The sequence below is a fragment of the Mixophyes fleayi genome, chromosome 1, assembly GCF_038048845.1.
Source record: "Mixophyes fleayi isolate aMixFle1 chromosome 1, aMixFle1.hap1, whole genome shotgun sequence".
Taxonomy (NCBI): Eukaryota; Metazoa; Chordata; class Amphibia; order Anura; family Limnodynastidae; genus Mixophyes; species Mixophyes fleayi.
The window spans coordinates 197,421,881-197,442,190 of record NC_134402.1 but is presented as its reverse complement, the minus strand read 5'-3'; the positions used below and the strand labels follow the sequence as shown (position 1 = coordinate 197,442,190).

The window sequence follows — 20,310 nt, the reverse complement described above, 5'->3', positions numbered from 1 at the left end:
CGGACAAGCTCAAGGAGTTTTTTGTAGGAAGTTTTCTGGTAAAACTGGATATCGGGGTGCCTCGACCCCTCCTTAAGGGGCGGGGTACTGTTTCGAGCCGCTGCAGTGCCCCTAGCCGCCGCGACTCGTTGTGCTTACCTATTTGCATTCCGGCCGTCTCCATGATGACCGGGGCGTCACTTCTGGTTCCACCCCGGATGTTGCCAGTGCAACGGTCGGAACATTCTGCTCTCGATCATCACGTCCCGGCAGGAGGGGCAGCCGCGCGCGTGAGCAAATCATTAATTTATTATTCTTCTCCTAGGGCCTCCTTCCCTATGATTGGCCCGGCAGGGAGCTTAGCCGGTTATAGCGTCCACTGCCCGTGTGTTGCTGACCTTCTTTGTTTCCTAACATTTCTCCGTTTTGAACCTGCCTGAACTTTTAGACCTTGCCTGATTGCCCTGACCATTTGCCTGGATATTGGATCTCACTTCTCTGCTTATGCCCTTGACCTTCGCCTGACCATTGGACCTGCTTGTTTGCTGCCAGCCTCGACCTCTGGCCTGTACCCTGACCTTTCTTCTGGCTACAGACCTACTTCCAGGTCTGACTTCCACCTCCAGTCTTCCAGTTACTCTATCTAGTGCTGCAGCTATCCGGATAAGCCTCTGCTACCACAGAGATAAATCCTGGGGGCATCAGAGTACAGGCTAACATATATAGTTCTATGGGAAAGGCTTATCTCTAGCTGTGATCTCTTGCGGTCACAGTGCAGCATTCTAGCTCTACAATGTCTAATCTGATGCGAGTTAGTATTTGCAAATTCACCTATGTCAAACCATATTTTTATACAGGATAACTTCACTCATCATACACGCAAAGCTTGTTTCACTGCCCAATGCATTTTCAAAGCAAACCGATTGTCAGAAGTGGGCCAATTGTCAGGTTGTATTGTATCTTCTGTCTGAATGGCTGTCTTCATGTCTGGTCTGTTAACTATTTCAGTGAGGGTTCAATATAAACTAAGTTTATTGAAATCAAAATTCCATATATTTATGCATGTATCAACATATAATAATCTAATTGCCTGTCAACTAAATTAAAAGTGAGTTATAGGTATAAGTTATTAAGATGCTATCAGTATAATTACTTGCACTTTTCCACTCATTACACCCCTGTTAAATCATTATACATTCTTCATAATGTTATTTTAAACAGCATACTCTGTTCTGTATCTTTAGCATCAAAATCAGCAATACAACTAATAGCCCTTCCAACCTTTGAGAAGATAAGTATGTACTATTTGTGCATTTTATTATCTTATGAAATGAAAGACATGATATATTGATACAATGTTCATATTAACTAGCCTATCACATAGTTTCTTCAAGATTTGCTCATAAGAAATTATTATATTGAATTATAACTTTAAGTGTTTTCAAAAGTGATTGTGTAAACCAATATAAAACCATAAAATGTGAATTAACGGGATTCCCATAATTGTGTAGAAAAAACTATAATAAGATCATACGGACTTCAAGAAAATTGCATATATACTTTTATTCTTACAAAAAAACTGAAAAATTGTTATTTTCATTGTGTGGCATTGGAAAGAACACAGGAATTAAGAATGATTGTTGTAAACCTTTATTCTACTCACATACTTTGCACATTAAGTCTGCTAAAAATAAGTAAAATACAAATAGTATTTGAACACCTTATTTACATTATATCTATTAATGATAAATAAAGGATGTTTCCAGGGTTTTTTTTGTATATAAGAGCTCTAACTTCCTTAATATTACTTCTATTCCAAAAGTAGTGAGGTTAGTTAATAAACTTTCAAGACTTTACATAGGACAGATTATCTAAGTTTGCCATTTCTTAAATGTATTAGTGCTCATAGCTGTATTTTCTTTTTTTTTATACTGCTAAAATTGTAAACACAAATATTACACAAGCTTCACATTACAATCTTTCATATTGAACCAATATAGTGCTAGCCTAGACTGTGTCTCTATCCCTTTTCAACTGTGTATGTATATATATATATATATATATATATATATATATATATATATATATATATATATATTTATTTTACATCTACAAATGTGATCTAAACCGTTTGGTAATAAAAGAGAACACGTTTTAAAGCATACCAACATTTATATAGACTGTAGTGGTGTCTCTTACTTTTAGATTTTTGTTCCTTGCTTGTTTAAAAAGTGTTTATTTGCATATTTACCATGTTATGATTATTAATGTTTCGTTCTTCCAATGTGAACATTGATGCCTATGTATATGTATCATTATATGGTTCTATATAGAGATACTTCTGCATTTTACTGTTTACTTAGAAATAAGTCTTGCATGTTGAAGATGAAGCTAATATTGCATACCAGGGCTGGTTAACTGGTGGCCCTTAAAGGATGTCTATGCATGCATGCATGCATCCAGACTAGGCTAATTTTCTATCTGTAACAGTGAGCAGTTTAATCAGATTAATCTGTGTTTCTATAGTGTTTGTCATCTGGAATGGCGAACTAAAATGTAACCTTCACCTTATACTGTGCTCATTTTATGCTGCAGTTCATTTCATAATGTGATCTCATGTTTCCCCAAAAAGGTAGTTCCTCTAGATCTATCCTATCAGATGCTACCGTTCCTGTCCACTTTCAAAATCCTTGATGGCTGGGTTGTTGCATATGGGCAGGTGTGAACAACTACTAACTGCTACATTTGATGAAGTTTCCAGCTACCTATATCTCATTATAATGAGCAAAACTACTACATGACTGATCACAAGGTGCTGTACTAAGTGGCAGGGGTGTATGTGGAAACTGGAAACTCGCTCAAGGTTGCAATTTTAACAAATTACAGAAAGAAGCTTGGAGCATTACAGAGCCTGTAGTTAGCAATGGATAGTGGTTTATATGACAAGTATAAATAGTGTACACTGTTAAATTATTTAGAAAGGAAAATAAACAGGTAGGTGGAGAAGTCAATTAACAATCTTTGGACACAAAGAAAAACAATATCTGCAGTAAATACTTAACACTTTGGTAATCCTTTTACACTATAGATATCAAAAAGGGCATGGCTATTTACACAAGCTATAATTTTTGTGCATTTTGCAAATAATAATAATTGCTGCATTTTGCAAATAATTTTAATATACATTTATACGTCTCTTCACTCTTCAATGTAATAGATCTGACGACAAGTCACTTCCAGATTTAAACAAACATTAAGTACTGGCTGCTGGAGAACATACATCTAGTAAAGGCTCTCTGCATGGGAAAGCAACTCTTGTTTCAGCCCACTCTCTGCTTTATGTCCTTCTGCAGCCTCCACATCAGCCAAGATTGCTGCATCCCAACGGAACGTTAACAATGCGGATGGAACCTGCAAGCATGAAGGTTCACATTTAAAACTTAACCAACGTCGGTAAGCCAAGGTAAGTATAATCATTATTATCTGGTCATTCTTTGTATGTAAATACTGTCAAATATCCATTTTACATTTTCCAAAGTTGGAATAAAATATGAAAAAGTATAGAATGAGGGTAAAGTGTTTAAGTTCGGGGTGATTTTTGAAAATTATTTTGAAAAAATGACCATGGTGGTTTCCAGGGTTAAATAGTTTGTTCCAGCATATGAAATATCTACACATAAATATGTTTCCATTTAAGAAACATGTATAGTAATATAAAATGTTGACTTCAGGAAAAAAAAATCTTAATTTAGAGGCTGTGCATGGATACAATTTTGTAATTACTATTTTGCATTACTAATACAATAACTATTGTACTGAACACTTACAGGAATAAACAAGAAAAAAAAATGTATAGCACTAAAACAGTTTGTCCAGATCCAATTTTGAAAAGTAAAATAAAAAAAGTGGCTAAATGAAATGCTGAGGAGTCAGGGGACTGTGAAAAAAAAGAAGACATAAAATCGTAGTGTATAAAATACATTAAGAAGTTAAGAAGTAGAGAGTCTAAATATAGGATGGATGGCAGGAGGTAAAGAAATTGGAAATAAGTAAAGTGTAAATATTTAGAGGTAGAAGGGCAAAGCTTTGATTAATTAAATATGCTTCCTTTATGCACCAAATATGAAGCCAAGAGCAGACTCTCTCAAAATGGAGAATTAGATGGCGAAAGTTTGGAGAGTAGAATGGGAAGAATTATGGTGGGTATGACAAAGTGAAAGAATACCGTGGCAAAAGGAAAATGCAAAAAAGAATTAAACATCAGTGAAAGCATTATAGAATCATACATTTGTTGCTAAAATGGATAATAAGAAATATAAACAGGTTGGATGTATGAACTTTGTTTCATACAGAGGCATTACACATTAAGGACCCGATTCATCAAGGAACACAAAGTGATTGCAATTTCGCGCATTTTTTAGGCGGACTGAAGAAGAAAAAAAAATACATTAACACCTGTTAATAAGCTAATCATTAATAAAAGTACATTGTATTTTATTTTTTTCTTTTGCATGAAATATATTTATCAGGATGTTATTAATGACTACGGTACATAAAATGCATTTTTACAGTTGTTCTTAATGGCAAACACATATTCTGACATGCAAATGCGACCATCATCACTATCAATCGGCACTTACACCTGCCCTGTAGCTGGTGCAAGTGATACAGCTAAATATCATGTCCTTCAGAGATGCCCAGAGCTTGAAATCATCGGCAGTAGGAAGCAGTTTGAATTGCATGCACTTAGAATATGTCCGTTTCTGAGCACGCACAGAGCAATTTTACGCCAAAAAGTTAAAGGCCCTAAGTGTTTCTCTAAATGCAAAACAATAGAAAGAGATGATGAGGTGAGCACTTACAGGCCTCCATTCAATTGAAAAAAAAAATTGGAAAAACGTGTGCAAAGAACATACTTCAGGCACTTTGGTGCATTTAGCAGGACTCTATTGATCTTAATGAGTTCTGCTCAATGCACCAAAACTGTATTTTGTGGCTTATGGGACAGTGTACAATAACGCACACACTTCACAGCATCCAAAACATGCAGTCAGCAGTGTTTGGATGAAAATGAATTTACCACTATGCGATGATCTGTCATGTTGTTCTAGCTTTTTGTCATTGGCCTTATAAAGCTGAATCAAAATAATATTTTATATGACCGTTTACGTCTCTGAATGTTTTCTCAGTTAAGACATTTGTGCTTTCTAACGTATTGCTGAGTTTTATTTAGGGATTACTACCGGGAGCTGTGAATTTGCTTTTTTACACTTAAACAATATTGTATATACTACATTTATATACTATATAGTCCATACTTGCCAACTCTCCCGGAATGTCCGGGAGACTCCCGCATTTTGCGAGAGTCTCCCGGACTCCCGGGCGAGTGTGGCAATCTCCCGAATTCTGCCCACTTCACTAGGAAGTGCCCACTTCCTAGTGAAGTGGGCAGAATTAGATCCCAAACGCCGCGATTCCCGATGAATCGCGGCGTTTAGCCCCGCCCCCCGCTGTCAAATGACGCAATTTGCGTCATGACGTCACAGGGGGCGGGGCCTAAATGACGCGATTTTGGCCGCCCCGCCCCCTCACGCCCCCCTCCACTGGCTGGCTCCCGGAAGAGAGCTGAAGAAAGTAGGTAAGTATGATATAGTCCCATTCATTTTAGAGATAATGATGAAATACAGGATAGCCAGCAACTGCTCTGTGCATCCCATTTAAATTTCAAAAACTTTAGGTGTAGCTCCTCCCTTTCCTCCTGCTCCCCTGTGTGAAGATACCGGGTTTATCTGACACAATGCTACCCACTTCACACTGCCTGGCCACCTACGGGTATCTTCCTATGCCAGGGAAGTCTACCCAGTACCTTCTAGGATTCGTATAGTCACTCAGGCAAATGCAGTTAGAAAGTAAAGCAACACAGGAAATAAATGCCAGGCAGGTTTACCACATTATCTGTCCCTTACCCCACTAGCTTAAGGAGTTACAGTCACCTTGATGTCCTTCCATGAATCAATCCTCAGAATGAATATCACCTCCCCCCTGGAGTGGCTCCTTATATCTAGGGTCTAATTTCCACAGAGCTTTCCCCTCCCTGGGCAAACCCCATAAAACCATGCATAAAAGAATGTCTGTGAGCCAACAGAGACTTTACAATGCTTTGTAAAGGCAAAATTTTGTCCGCTGGTAAGAAAACCCTTTGCTTTAGGGTATCGAAACATAGGTCCAAAAACACCATTTGCTGGGATGGGACTAGTTTGGATATTTTTAGATTTAGATTCCACCCGTGGGACTCTAAAGTCAGAGTATTCTATTGCTCGTGAGCCTGAAGAACAGCTGCTGAATCTGCCTTTATTAACTGTCACGGAATTTCATAGATGGCCGCTAACCGGTATTAGCGCAACTGAACAGTGAGGCGCAGGGTCTAACGTACCCCCGGTATTCACCAGGGACCCCCACGAGTTTGGGTTTAGCTGCAGAGGGTACGCAGGTCGCGGTTCTCCAAGACAGTCACTGGTGTAGCGACAGTAGTAGACAGGCGTAGTCAGGCAGTCCAGGTCAACGCCAAATGAGGGGTGCAGTACACAGGGAGGTTCCAGAGAGAAGTCAGATCAAGCCAAATAGTCAAACCAGCCCGGCAACGAGGTACCAAAACGAAACACAGGAGAATAGTAACAGGAAGCTGAGTCAGAACCGAAGAACACTGGATCAGAAGTTCAGAAAGCATTGGAGCAGGAGTGAACCAATACTCTGCCACACAACATGTGTCAAGCTCTATATACCATAAGGTGCATCCTGATTGGGTGATGTAGATTTGGCAGTCAGACATGCTGACCGCTGACAGGTGAGTGGAGATAGCGCCCCACTGTCTAGCAACGGGAAGCGACTGAACAGAGCATGCGCATGCACAGCGTGCAAGGAACAAGGAGCATCCCGCTGCAAGGCAACGGGACGCGGCTGACGAGAAGGTGCGGGTGTCCATCTCCTGCACCAAGTGTCAGTGTGGTGACAGCGCCTGACATTAACAGATCGTCCAAATAGGGAATAATCCTTATTCCCCTGGACTGTAGCAGACCCGCTATGACAGCCATGTGTCAGGTGCCGTCTCCGCACTCTCCACAGGCGCTGTAGACGGATACCTTCTCTCCGTAATCCACGTCCTGTTGCCTAGCAGCAGAACTCTATTTCTACTCACCTGTCTGCAGCCAGCATGTCTAAACCGCCTAAATCTCCCTAACCCAATCAGGAGGCACATTAGGGTACATTAGGGTATATAAGGCAGCCTCTGACACAGGTCTAGTGCCAGAGTATCGGTTCTACCCTGCTCCAGCATTTAGTTGCATTCCTGTTCCTGACCTCCTGTGTAAAGACTCCTTGGCTTGTTTGACCTCTCTTCCGGATTTCCTTTGTACTTTGCTGCCCGCACTGGTATTGACCTTGGACCGTCCCTGACTACTCTTGCCTACTCTCCGTGGTACCTCGCTTCCTTGGTTTCGACTCGGCCTGTCTGACTACCCTCTATTTGCTGCACTGGTGACTTCCTGGGAGAACCGCGAGCTGCACATCACACGCAGCAAAGCCCAAACCTCCTTGCGGGGGTCCCTGGTGAACACCGGTGGCGTGTTAGACTCTGCGCCTCTCAGGTTAGTAGCGCTAATACCAGTCAGTGATATTCTCTGTGTAAAAGTGTGACACCATGATTTTGGTAAAAACCCTTGGGGCTGTAGTTAACCTGAAGGGAAGTGCCCGAAACTAGAAATGGTGAGACTAAAAGGCAAATCTTAGGAGGCTATGATGTCCTTCCCAAATAGGCACATGTAGATATGCATTCTTGATATCCAATGTCACCATATACTAGTCCTTTTTCATGCCATTCAACACTGATTTCAGGGACTCCATCTTGAATCTGTCCACCCTGAGATGGGTGTTTATGGTTTTCAGATTCAAGATGGGCCTGAATGAACCGTCTGGTTTCTGAACAAGAAAAAGGTTTGAATAGAAACCTGAAGTCCTTTGATGATCTGGGACTGGAACAGCCGCACCAGAGCAAAGTAGGGCCTCCTGCATAGCAAGACATTTTGTCTTGTCTGCGGAAAGCTCTGTGGTGTAAAATCTTCTGGGTGAGGATCCGAGTAGCTCTATAATGTATCCTCGCGCCACAATCCCTCTTACCCAGGCATCCATGGTGGACTTTAACCACTTATCCTGGAAAAGAAGTAAACGGGCTCCTACCATAGAAGAATCTGTGTGGGCAGAATGCCTGTCATGCAGTGGATTTGTAAGGGAGTCTAGCCCCAGGCTTGCCTCTCCCTTTGCAAATTTCCCCTCGGGCCCGACCTCCCACCTGTAATTTGCCTGAGGGAGGACTGGTTCCTAGACTTTCTGGACAGAAATTTTCCTGAGAATCGAAAGGAGCAAAAAGTGGCTGATCTAGATCTGGAGGTCTGGCTGATAATCTTATCTAGCTCAGGACCAAATAACATCTCCAGAGAAAGGTATAGACTCTAGACTATGCTTGTACTCAGTATCCACTTGCCACGCTTTAAGACAAATAGCATGGTGAGTGTTAGGAACCCCAACAGCCAGCACCACAAAACCCAGAGTCTACTTCGAAAGTCTGGTTTTCACTGTTGCCCCTAGTGGTGGGGACAGACTTGGCCGCAGACAGACGGAGGGTCGTGAGATGGGCGCTGGCTGCGGAGAACCCAGGAAGGTGGAGTGAGGTCCAGGCGAGGGTCGAGGGCCGGCAGCAGACAGCATATCCAGTAAACAATCCGAGGTCAGAGGTCACGGGCAAAACAGTAGCGTAAGAGTCCAGGCAATGGGTCAAGGGGCACAGGCAGTCAATCGTAGTCAAAAATCCAGGCAAGGGTCGGCAACAATAAACAGGTATAATGACAAGCAGGTACAGAGAGGGAGCAGGCTAAAGCACAGAAGCTGGAACTATAACCGGCAGGAAGGGCTTGTCCTAGATGCCGGGACGCGGCGCTGAGCACTGGAGGCGTCCCGACCGTTGCCTAGGGGGCAGGAGGAAAGGAGTCCCGGTCGTCATGACGACGGCCGGGACTCAGGCTGGGCAGGAAGCGAGTTGCGGCAGTGCACGGAGCCGCCGCGTCTCGTAACAGTACCCCCCCTTGAGGAGGGATCAAGGAACCCCGACACCCAGGTTTCTCAGGAAACTTTTTGAAGAAATCAGCGAGTAGTTTATCTGAGTGCAGATTCCTTTGTGGTACCCAGGACCGTTGCTCATGGCCATACCCTTTCCAATGAACAAGGTAGTGAACCTGACCCTGGACTTTTTTTTGAATCGAGGATCTTCTCGACAACAAATTCTTGATGTCCATCCACCAAGACTGGGTGAGGCCTAGAGGACTGTCGAGGTCTGAATTTCTGAGAAGACCGGGCAGGTTTCGGCAAGGAACAGTGGAACGTACTGGGAATTTTTAGAGATTCAGGGAGCTTCAGTCTGAAAGCTACTGGGTTGACTTGTTTTATGATAGTAAAAGGACCAATAAACTTGGGTCCTAATTTTTTGCAGGGTTGACGGAGTCTTATGTTCCGAGTAGAAAGCCACACTGAAACTCCTACCTTAAAGGAACAGGCTGAGCAATGCAGGTCGGAAAAAACTTTAGACCTAAAAGATGCTCGGAGTAAAGATTGATGAACTGATTTCCAGATCTTCTTAAGCCGAGTGCCGTGGCCCTGGTTTCGGGTGGCCTATCAGTAGATAGAGAGGACAATGAGTTGACTCTGGAATGATATCCAAGGTTACAATAAATGGGAGAGTACCGAGAAGAAGTGTGGCATGCGTTGTTGTACGCAAATTCGGCCCATGGGAGAAGGTCAGACCAATCATCGTGATTTTTGGATATATATAGCCGTAGATATTGCTCCAGGGATTGGTTTACCCTCTCGGTTTGCCCGTTAGACTGTGGATGGTAGGCCGATGATAAACTGAGCCTAATACCCAAGAGGGAGCAAAAAGCCTTCCAGAACGCTGCAATAAACTGTTACCCCCAATCTGATACTATATCATCCGGCAACCCATGATATCGAAAAACATGTTTAATAAACAAGGCGGCCAGAGAGCGTGCAGAGGGTAATTTGGTCAATGGGATAAAATGGGTAATTTTACTGAATCGATCTACAGTTACCCAGATGGTGTTGCACCCGAAAGACGGAGGTAATTCAACAATGAAATCCATGGACAAGTGGGTTCAAGGTCTAACCGGGGCTGGTAATGGCATTAGTAACCCAGAAGGAGAATTTCGAGAACTCTTATTCTTGGAACACAGATCACAAGATGATACATATTCTCGAACATCCGCAGATAATGATGGCCGCCAGACAACACGAGAAATGATTTCGATGGTCTCTGCAACACCGGGATGTCCAGAAGTCTTGTTGTCATGACACTCTGAGAGGACCGATTTCCTGAGATGTACCAGCACAAAGAGTTTGTCCGCTGGAGTTTCAGGAGGTGCCTGTGGTTGAAATTGTTGAAGGGTTTTACCAAGTTCCTGTGTGAAGGCAATCAAAATAGAAGAATCGGGAACAATGGAACAGGGTTCAGAGACATGAGCTTGAGAAGAGACAAAACTGCGAGACAAGGCATCAGCTCTGAGGTTCATTGAGCCAGGCCGGTAGGTGATGATGAAGCGAAAACGGGAGAAAAAGAGGGACCACCGCGCTTGCCTAGAATTCAACCTTTTAGCTGATTCTATGTAGGCCAAGTTCTAGTGGTCGGTATATACTGTGATTACATGTTTTGCACCTTCAATCCAGTGGCGCCATTCCTCCAATGCCCACTTGACGGCCAGCAGCTCCCGATTGCCAACATCGTAATGTCCCTCGGCAGAAGAAAATCTTCGAGATAAGTAGGCACAGGGTTGAAGGCGATGGTCCTCCAAGTCTTTTTGGGATAGCACTGCTCCCACACCTACATCAGAGGCATCCACCTCAATGATAAATGGGAGGTCTGGATTTGGATGTCTAAGCACAGGCGCCGACATAAAGGCCTGTTTCAAGGCTTTGAAGACAGAGATAGCGATAGGAGACCAGTTTTTTGTGTCTGCTCCCTTGCGGGTTAAGGCTGTGATAGGAGCAACGAGAGTAGAAAAGGATCTAATAAATTTTCTATAATAGTTAGTGAACCCTAGGAACCTCTGTATTGCTTTAAGATTCGAGGGTCGCACCCAGTCGAGAATGGTCTGCACCTTCAAGGGATCCATGGCGAATCCTTCCGGGGAGATGACATAACCCAAAAATGTGACTGTGGAAACTTCGAACTCGCATTTTTCTAATTTCGCGTAGAGGTGATGATGACGGAGTTTCCAAAGAACCAGTTGTACATGTTCAGGATGTTGTTCAAGGGATTGAGAATAGATCAGGATGTCATCTAAGTAGACGACTACAAAGGAGCCCAGGAATTCACGAAAGACGTCATTAATTAGGTCTTGAAAGACGGCTGGAGCGTTACTGAGGCCGAAAGGCATGACGAGGTATTCGTAGTGGCCTGTTTGAGTATTGAAGGCCGTTTTCCACTTGTCGCCTTCACAGATACGAATCAAGTTGTATGCTCTTCGAAGGTCAATCTTTGAGTAGATCCTGGCTCCCTTACGCTGGTCAAAGATGACCGAAATAAGTGGCAAAGGGTATGTGTTTTTTATAGTTATCTTATTCAACCCTCGGTAATCAATACAGGGCCTCAGGCTGCCGTCCTTCTTGGCCACAAAAAAGAAGCCTGTCCCTGCAGGTGACTTGGAAGGCCAAATAAAGCCTTTTCGCAGATTCTCGTCTACGTATGTTTCCATGGCTAATGTCTCCAGAATGGACAGGGCGTAAAACCTTCCCTTAGGTAATTTGGAACCTGGGATAAGATCAATCGCACATTCGTACTCCCGGTGAGGAGGGAGAATATCTGCTTCCTTATTGGAAAAAACATTGAGAAATTCCCGATACTGGGATTATGGAGGGCCAACCACGGATAACCCAGGATAAGAGATACCGAAGGACAATGAATTAAGTACAGTGAGATGGTCTCGGAGTGAAGGGCACCCATCTTCAGCAGAAGAGGAGGTGAGCGATGATGGATTTGACCTTTGTTCAAGCGATTCCCATCTAGCCCATGCACAGCGATAGTGGTTTCCAGAGGAACTGCTGAGAAACCCAGGGACCGGGCAAGCGTCAAGTCTAAAAAGTTTCCAGCGGCTCCACTATCCACAAATGCAGGAATATAAATTTCTTGTCCACCGTACAAGAGTTGGGCAGGTATTAGTAGGGAATTCTTCGAAGAGATTACCTGTAGGCCTAAGTGAACTCTCTAAATGTTCACTTAGCCTGGTCTTTTTCCGGTCTGACTGGGCAGGAACGGAGCAAATGGCCCTTCTCTCCGCAGTATAAGCAGAGGCCCAGATTGCGTCTCCAGGTGCCTTCATCTGAATACAACCAATTTGCTCCCAGTTGCATTGGTTCCACTTGATCAATGGGAGAAGTAGGAGAAGGCACAGGAGAAAAGGCCAAAGGATTTTCCTTCTCAGCTTTCCTTTCTCTGTATCTTCTGTCGATCCGAATGGCTAATTGCATGAGTTCCTCTAGTGATCCAGCAGTAGGATACTGGATAAGCGCATCCTTAATTTGTTCGGACAGACCCAATCGGAACTGACTACGAAGAGCTGGATCATTCCATTCACAGTCCGAGGACCAACGCCTGAAGTTGGAGCAGTAATCTTCTGCAGAAGCCACCTGATCCGGGTCGTCATAGATCAAACCAAGAGCTTGAAAGAATGCGTCCACAGATTGCAGTTGAGGACTGTTAGGATCCAAGCTGAATGCCCAAGATTGAGGATCCCCTTGTAGAAGGGAGATTATAATTCCCACTCTTTGCTGAGGTGATCCGGACAAAAGTGGCCTTAGTTTGAAATAGAGCTTGCAGCTTTCACAAAAATTACGAAAGAGTCTGCGGTCTTCCGAAGAGCGATCTGGTAGGTTAATTTTGGGTTCTACCACAGAAGGCTGAGTGGCTTGTGAGGCTCTTGATGCTTGTTCTTGGGCGGCTTGCCGCTGAGACAACTCTTGGAGCATTTGGGACAAGGTCTGGATTTGTCCTGCCAGTACTTGAGCCGGAATAGGTTCCATAGGACCGAGTAGATTGCTCACTCACTTCAAGAGTAAATCTTTTGGGCCGCTTATAATGTTAGGAACCCCAACAGCCAGCACCACAAAACCCGGAGTCTACTCCGAAAGTCTGGTTTTCACTGTTGCCCCTAGTGGTGGGGACAGACTTGGCTGCAGACAGACGGAGGGTCGTGAGATGGGTGCTGGCTGCGGAGGTCCAGGCGAGGGTCGAGGGCCGGCAGCAGACAGCGTATCCAGTAAACAATCCGAGGTCAGAGGTCACGGGCAAAACAGCAGCGTAAGAGTCCAGGCAATGGGTCAAGGGGCACAGGCAGTCAATCGTACTCAAAAATCCAGGCAAGGGTCGGCAACAATTAACAGGTATAATGACAAGCAGGTACAGAGAGGGAGCAGGCTAAAGCACAGAAGCTGGAACTATAAACGGCAGGAAGGGCTTGCCTTATAAACATGCAGGGGCCAATGAACAGCGCCCTGCACAGCAGGGAATACGTAGCCCAGCTGGGCTATAATTATATTGCATATGCGCACGCGCCCGGCTGCCCTAGATGCCGGGACGCGGCGCTGAGCACTGGGCAACGGCCGTGGACAGGAGGAAATGACGTCCTGGTCGTCGTGATGACGGCCGGGACTCAGAGGCTGGGCAGGAAGCGAGTCGCGGCGGTGCCCGGAGCCGCCGTGGTTCGTAACAGTGAGCTCAAATTGATAAAGTTTAAATTCTAGCTGCAATCAATCCAGCATCCGTGGCCTCCTGAATCTGTTTCAGTAAAGGCAACAATTGAGATCCAGGCCTATCAGCTTTCCGGCCTTCTGACAGTTGTTCTGCCCACCTCTCTACTGCTTTGTTAATCCATGCAGAGGCTACAATGCATACATTCTACATTAGGGTCAGAACCATTTTTAATGTTTGCAGCATTTGGAATGGGAATGGTTGTTGCCATAGACAACCTTGCTACAGAGGCATGTGCTTTAGGTGGTACCTCTCACATACCTGTATCCTGTAATGGAAAAGGATAACAGTACTGCAGTTTACAGGACACCTGAAACTTACTGTCTGGAGTGGTTCATGCCTCAACCAGCAAATCCTCAAGCTGGGGAGAAGGAAAAGATATACTCTTCTTAGCCTTCCTCTTAAATAATGAGGTTCCTGTTATATTAGGAATCTCTGCATCCTGAATATCCAATACCAGGCACAACGCCTGAATTAGTTAATCAACTAAATGGATCTTTTTGAAAGTAAGAAGTATCCTCCTCAGAACCACAAACAACTTCATCCTCTTCCAAGGAGAAATCATCAGAATCTGATCCCAATTCCCGCTGGGGAAACAAACCTCTGCATTTGCGAGAGGCCAGAGATATAGCAGGATCCAACATCCTTTCTAGGGATGAAGAAACTCTAGCTAAACCCTCCACAGAGGTTGCCAAGCTTCACGCCCATAAAGGCTCCTCCTGGACTGCCTCCATGGGACACACTAGCCCTGGCTGAATCCTCCCCTATCCATCCCAGAGCCTGAGGGGACTTGGGAAGCACTCCTTTCACGAGCACGAGTGAGCTTAGCAATCTCAGCAGTAGCACTGGCTAAAGATTTAGCCTAGGCAGGCTCCACCACATCAGAACTCAGGCACACAAGACAACAAAACCTCCGGCTGGCAGGCCGCACACAGGACATCTGCACCTGACTGCGCCAGACGTAATTTAACATGGCAATTTGAAACAAAATTGGTTCGTGCTCCGGCAGGTGGGGGAGGATGGGGGTATGAAGGAGGAAGGGGAGGAGCTACGCCTAAAGGTTTTGAAATTTAAAGTGCCCTCGCTCCTATACCACTCTGAATACCCCAATGTCCGGGGTCACTAAATCGGGGGAAAGAGTACTGTGGTTTGTTCATTTTTGTCTGTCTCTTTTGGGCCCCTCTACCATCATTCTGGCTGGCTATGGTGGGAGCTGTCAAAGTCAGATAGCTGGATATGGTTATTTCAAATTAATATCTACAATCCCATTGTCTGTGTCTGAATTTATGCGAATAGCACGCTATGGCTTGGAAGAGCGTTAATTGACTGCAACACATGCAAACACTTATACACGCATTTACACGAACAGATACACTTGTAATTAGCTCACATTAAAAATTAGTTGCAACACATAGTTTTTTGTACTGAAATGTAGTAGAGTTTATGGTGAAATATTATAATGTTATATACACGTTAGTGAGATCTAAGGTTCAGGTCACAGGAAACATATCATGTCTGGTATCATTCTAATCTATTTCTCCGCAAACGTCCGGATCAATCGCCGAAAGGATCGCATCTTGTGTATGCTAGTTATGGATGATAGGGAATAAATGATTAGAATGATATTGTCTGTGTAACGCTAATAGACCAGTTTGAACTAGTTCTTGGCGGGAAGATTAAGTATGCATCTTCTGGAGAGCAGACCCCCACCCTTGGATGGCATTGTTTGAACTGGTCAATGACCTGCATTACACTGGACCTTCCTGAAGCCTGAGCCTATGGAAACATGCCAAGTCATCAGTATTGTTTACACTGCATCACTGACTGTATATAAGCACCAAGCTTTGGGACCAGTATTCAGTCACATTGACCACAGACTTAGAGGACTGAATGACTGTATGATGGATCCAGGGCGCCTGCTAAGTAACGGCTGTACTTATTTTATTCTGACTTGTTATTCTGCCACTTTTGGCTATTAAATCACATTGTGCTTTGGAACCACATCACTGGAAGTGGACAATCGTTATTGGATAGCGACTAGACGTACATAACAGAGCTTCTGTGTCTGTGTGTCTAGCTATTGTGCTGCCCGTGTCTTTGACAGTTTGTCTAGCAAGGGACAAGTAAGCGACTCCCTTATTTTGTCTGTCTAATGTGAAATCTGCCTGGCTACTGTGGAAAAGAGCACTCTTAGCTTTCCCTTTTTAGCTATGTTGAACTGGATCCAAATACCAGATGAAGCTGCTGTTAAACACTGGTCTCTATATCCAGCAACAGATTAAACGACCTTAACGAAGAGATTTCAATCTGCGTTTACAGCGATTAAGTTTACTTTTCATTTTATACTTTAAATTACAGACACTCCACTCTATTTTTGTTGGTAATTGTATGATTTAGTTCATTAACTTTTTGATTTACCCATAATTTCTCACCGGTCAACAATTGGGTCACAAATGCTAGTGTTATCGAAAAGTGCCCAGTAAACTCTGTTATAATAACACAACTCTCTAAGTGTAAGTAGGTGCAAATATAATATATGCTCAACTCAAAATACAGGCATTAAGTTGAGTGCATACACAGTGTGACCAATCTTATGCAAGTTGCTATTTTTACGTGGCACAAATGAACTTAACATCAAACTCTAAATCTTACCATTCAAAGCACATTTTCCATATTTGTATACAAACTCATATTCTAACCAAAATGATACTTTTTTCACTAAACTTTCATAATGAAATTAAAGGAACAAGTCCAAGAGTTCCAGATGTGGATGAAAAAAGTACAGTAGTGTATAAATATGCAGTACAGGACCTGTAGTGCACAATGGCCGAAATGATAATTTAACACTTTTATTTACATTATTAACTGACACCTAACACCCGGGGTGGGAGAATAGAGCTAAGCACTATCAGTATGAAGTTGGTTACACCTAGGAAGGGAGACTTGCATTTTTTCTTCCCTAGGGAATTCAGTCCAGCGCTGACCAGCCTAGTGCTGATTAGGACTATGAGCCTAGGGCGGATTAGGACTATGACAGGGGAAGACCAAACTGGGTTTTCCTGCTAAAGAGGCACCAGCTTAGTGCTGGTTTTTGCAATTTTAGAGGGACTGGGGCCCAGTGTTTTTTACCCCACCAACCCCACACCCCCTTGATTTTTGTGATACTCACCTAGGCTAGCAGCACAAGAGCTGGTTTGTCACCGGGAGTTGGGGGGTGGGCAGGGCATTCTTTTTATTTTCTTGTATTTATTGATTACATTTTTATTTTATTTTTTGACAGGTAGGGTAAAGTCCATATGGATGATAATAATCATCAACACAGTTCATGCACCATAGGAAAATAGCTGCAATGTATATTCCTCCTAAAAGACGCAGGTACGCCTCGAGTAGTAACTCGCTTCTTACTGTACTCGGGCTACTCTAGCCCGCCCCTTCCCTTCTCCTTTCTCTACGCATCGAGAGGCGCAACAGCCAGACAGATCTCAGTCTGCATACAGACTGATACTTACTTCTTTTAGCTGTACATGTGCAGTATGACAAACTGCATTTTGCGTTTCCTTTTTGGATTTGCGTCCACCTCTACCTACAGCCCTATGTGTGCATATTCCCAGCATATTATAAACATGCATGTAAGGGAGAATACAAACATTTCACTATACACTCAATAGAAAAGAGATAAATATGCATATATTTATATATGACATTTGTCATCGACGATAGTGGCAACAATTTGCATTTCTTCTTATAAATTTTACGTTCTCTTTTGACTATTGTGAAGTTTTTTTGATCATTTCAATGATTTGCTTTGAAGTCTTGTCACTGACAATACTAATGACCAAATAAAATATAAAAAACATTGCTATTATTAATAATTATATAGTGTCAACAAATTCCACAGAACATACACAGAGAACAAATTAAACATACCATGAAAACAAAACAAATTATGAAACAAAACGTGAGAAAGGCCCTGCTCTGTAAATCATTAGACTGGGCTGCTAATTTGCCACAGTTGGTAGCACTCCTCTGCATAAATTCAATCAGATAATTTTAAATGTTATTAATTATTATTTTTATCTTGATGATCAAAGAACACATACATCCCGATTCATGTTCAGACAAATATCTATTTGCGTAGCATAATTTGTGTGAAATAGCTCTGTGTTCAGTAAATGACCTTACGCCAATGAAAATAATTGAATGCAATTCATGATTGAACACAAATCACACTTACAACTGCTCCTTCCCTACCCCATTCCGCCCCCTTAATAACATAGGCATTGTACAATAAGGGTGTGTCCATGGCATTCGATGCATATGCGGCCATTCAAGTCCTGGATTTCTTGTTAGTACGCTTGGATTCAGCTGTATATTTTGCACCAGCAAAGGGCAGGTGTAAGTGTCGATTGATAGTGATGACTCAATCGGCAGTCTTTGAAAAATGACATGTATGCGTGCCACTAGCTATCACACAGAACATGTGTATGCAATTAAGAGGCTATAAAAACGCATTGTATGTACAGCTTGCACTGAAAGAACCTTGATGTATTAAAAGTAAAAAAAAATTAATTATAAAAAAAATTCTTTGCTAAATCCATATTTATATTAATGATTATACTGTTAACAGTTGTTCATTTATTTTAGAATATAATATTTTTTATATGCGTTCTGATGTGACCTTATATTGTACGCATGTGCATATACTGCAGATAATATACTGCATAATCTATTTGTCTACGTAAGACATGTACTGTTAAGGCAGAGCGTACTTACACCAAGATTCAAATCGAAACATATCTTGAACCCATAGTGTGGTCACCAGAACCTGCAGTAGGAGGAAGTCTTTTCTATTTTCAATGAAGATTACTATAATGCTGCATATAAACATAGGTTATATGCTACAAAACAGATACATTTTGAATTCAAGAACAGTCCAAAGGAAGTCATTTTCTGTATATCCCAGAATACTGTCATCAGAACAAGAAGAAAAGCATTAAGGGAATATTTACATGGTCTTGGGTTACATGTGGTAAGAGAACTGCCAGAGAAGGTGCAAGAAACTCATATCTAATCCAAACCATCAGCAAGATTATATGCAGTGGAAGAAAAAAAACAAACATAAAAAACTTAACATAATTGCAGCTCACTCAAAATTAATAGACTGCAAAGGGAGCAACATTTTTTTTTATCAGCATTTCAATCTTTTAATTCAACTCTTGGAAGGGATCGGCATGCATGAATGATATCCAATGTGCAACAGATATAATGCTAAATATCAAAATTATTGGAGGACAAAGAGTCACGTTCGATAAGTGCAATAGCCTTATGCTCACTTGGTCAATGCTACCACATAAAGCCCTGTGTGCAGAGACACAAGATAAAGTCCACCTAGAGATCTGTGTCCACATTTTAAGTCTTAGGGCTAGATTTACTAAGCTGCGGGTTTGAAAAAGTGGGGATGTTGCCTATAGCAACCAATCAGATTCTAGCTGTCATTTTGTAGCATGTACTAAATAAATGAAAGCTAGAATCTGATTGGTTGCTATAGGCAACATCCCCACTTTTTCAAACCCGCAGCTTAGTGAATCTAACCCTTAGGCTCATCATATGCACTCCAGTGGCTAGGATTTCAGACTCATCATACAACCCTAGCCAAATAGACAGTCTCACATGCCAATGACTGAACAGTTAGTACCAGCTTACTTCCCTTCAACTCTGCATTTCCCCATTTTTACCTTCTTATCCCTTTGTTAGTAATGATTAGTGTTTCCTCCATAGTAGCAGGGATGAGATTGCTCTGCTAGTGTGAAGAGGAAATGTAGAGTAATCCCTGCAATTTAATCCAATTAAATGGTGGGGCTTTTTTCCAAAGAAACAAAAGTGGTTTCAGCCAATGAAACTACCATGATGTACAATGTCCCTGATGCATCCCAGCAGGTACACACAACCGGGCGCGTGTATTATAATTATTTTTATATGTATTATATATTATAATTATTTTATTAAGCGCTGTGATCCGGCAAGCTGTTACTCGGGCGCATGCGCGGTTTGTTCCTTGTGGAAGTTGGGTCCTATTATCTAGTTTGTGGAGCTTGCTCTAGATTGGCCACTATCAGTATTTAAGGCAGGGAGGGATTAGCCTCCCTACCGGTTATAGCATTCAGTTCCCTGGCTGTTGACCTACTCCTGTACTTTGTTCCTGTCCCCTTTGGCTTGTTTATTGGAGCATGATTCTTTGCTGGTGACCCTGACTTCTGCCTGCGACTCGGATATCCTGTCTTTTTGCCGGACCTGATCCTTTGCCTGGACCTCACCTCGTTGCCTGCTTGTGTCCGATGACCTTGGCCTGCCTCTGACTTCGTTTACCTCCTGCCCGCGCTACGGTTATATCCATAAGCTTGTACTACACAGAGGATAAGACCTGGGGGCATCTGAGTAACTGAGCGCAACAAGCTTTACGGGAAAGA

The 20,310-nt window shown here is 42.8% G+C and overlaps 1 protein-coding gene across 1 annotated transcript in view; it reads right to left on the bottom strand.

Annotated features, from left to right (window-relative positions):
- Positions 1-1,613: 1,613 nt before the first annotated feature.
- UBXN6 (UBX domain protein 6) overlaps positions 1,614-20,310 on the bottom strand; it is a 128,098-nt gene continuing 109,401 nt past the window's right edge. Inside the window, exon 12 of the mRNA XM_075204737.1 lies at positions 1,614-3,390. Coding sequence (XP_075060838.1) covers positions 3,262-3,390 — 129 coding nt within the window. The 3' untranslated portion in view covers positions 1,614-3,261. The remainder of the gene's footprint in view (positions 3,391-20,310) is intronic.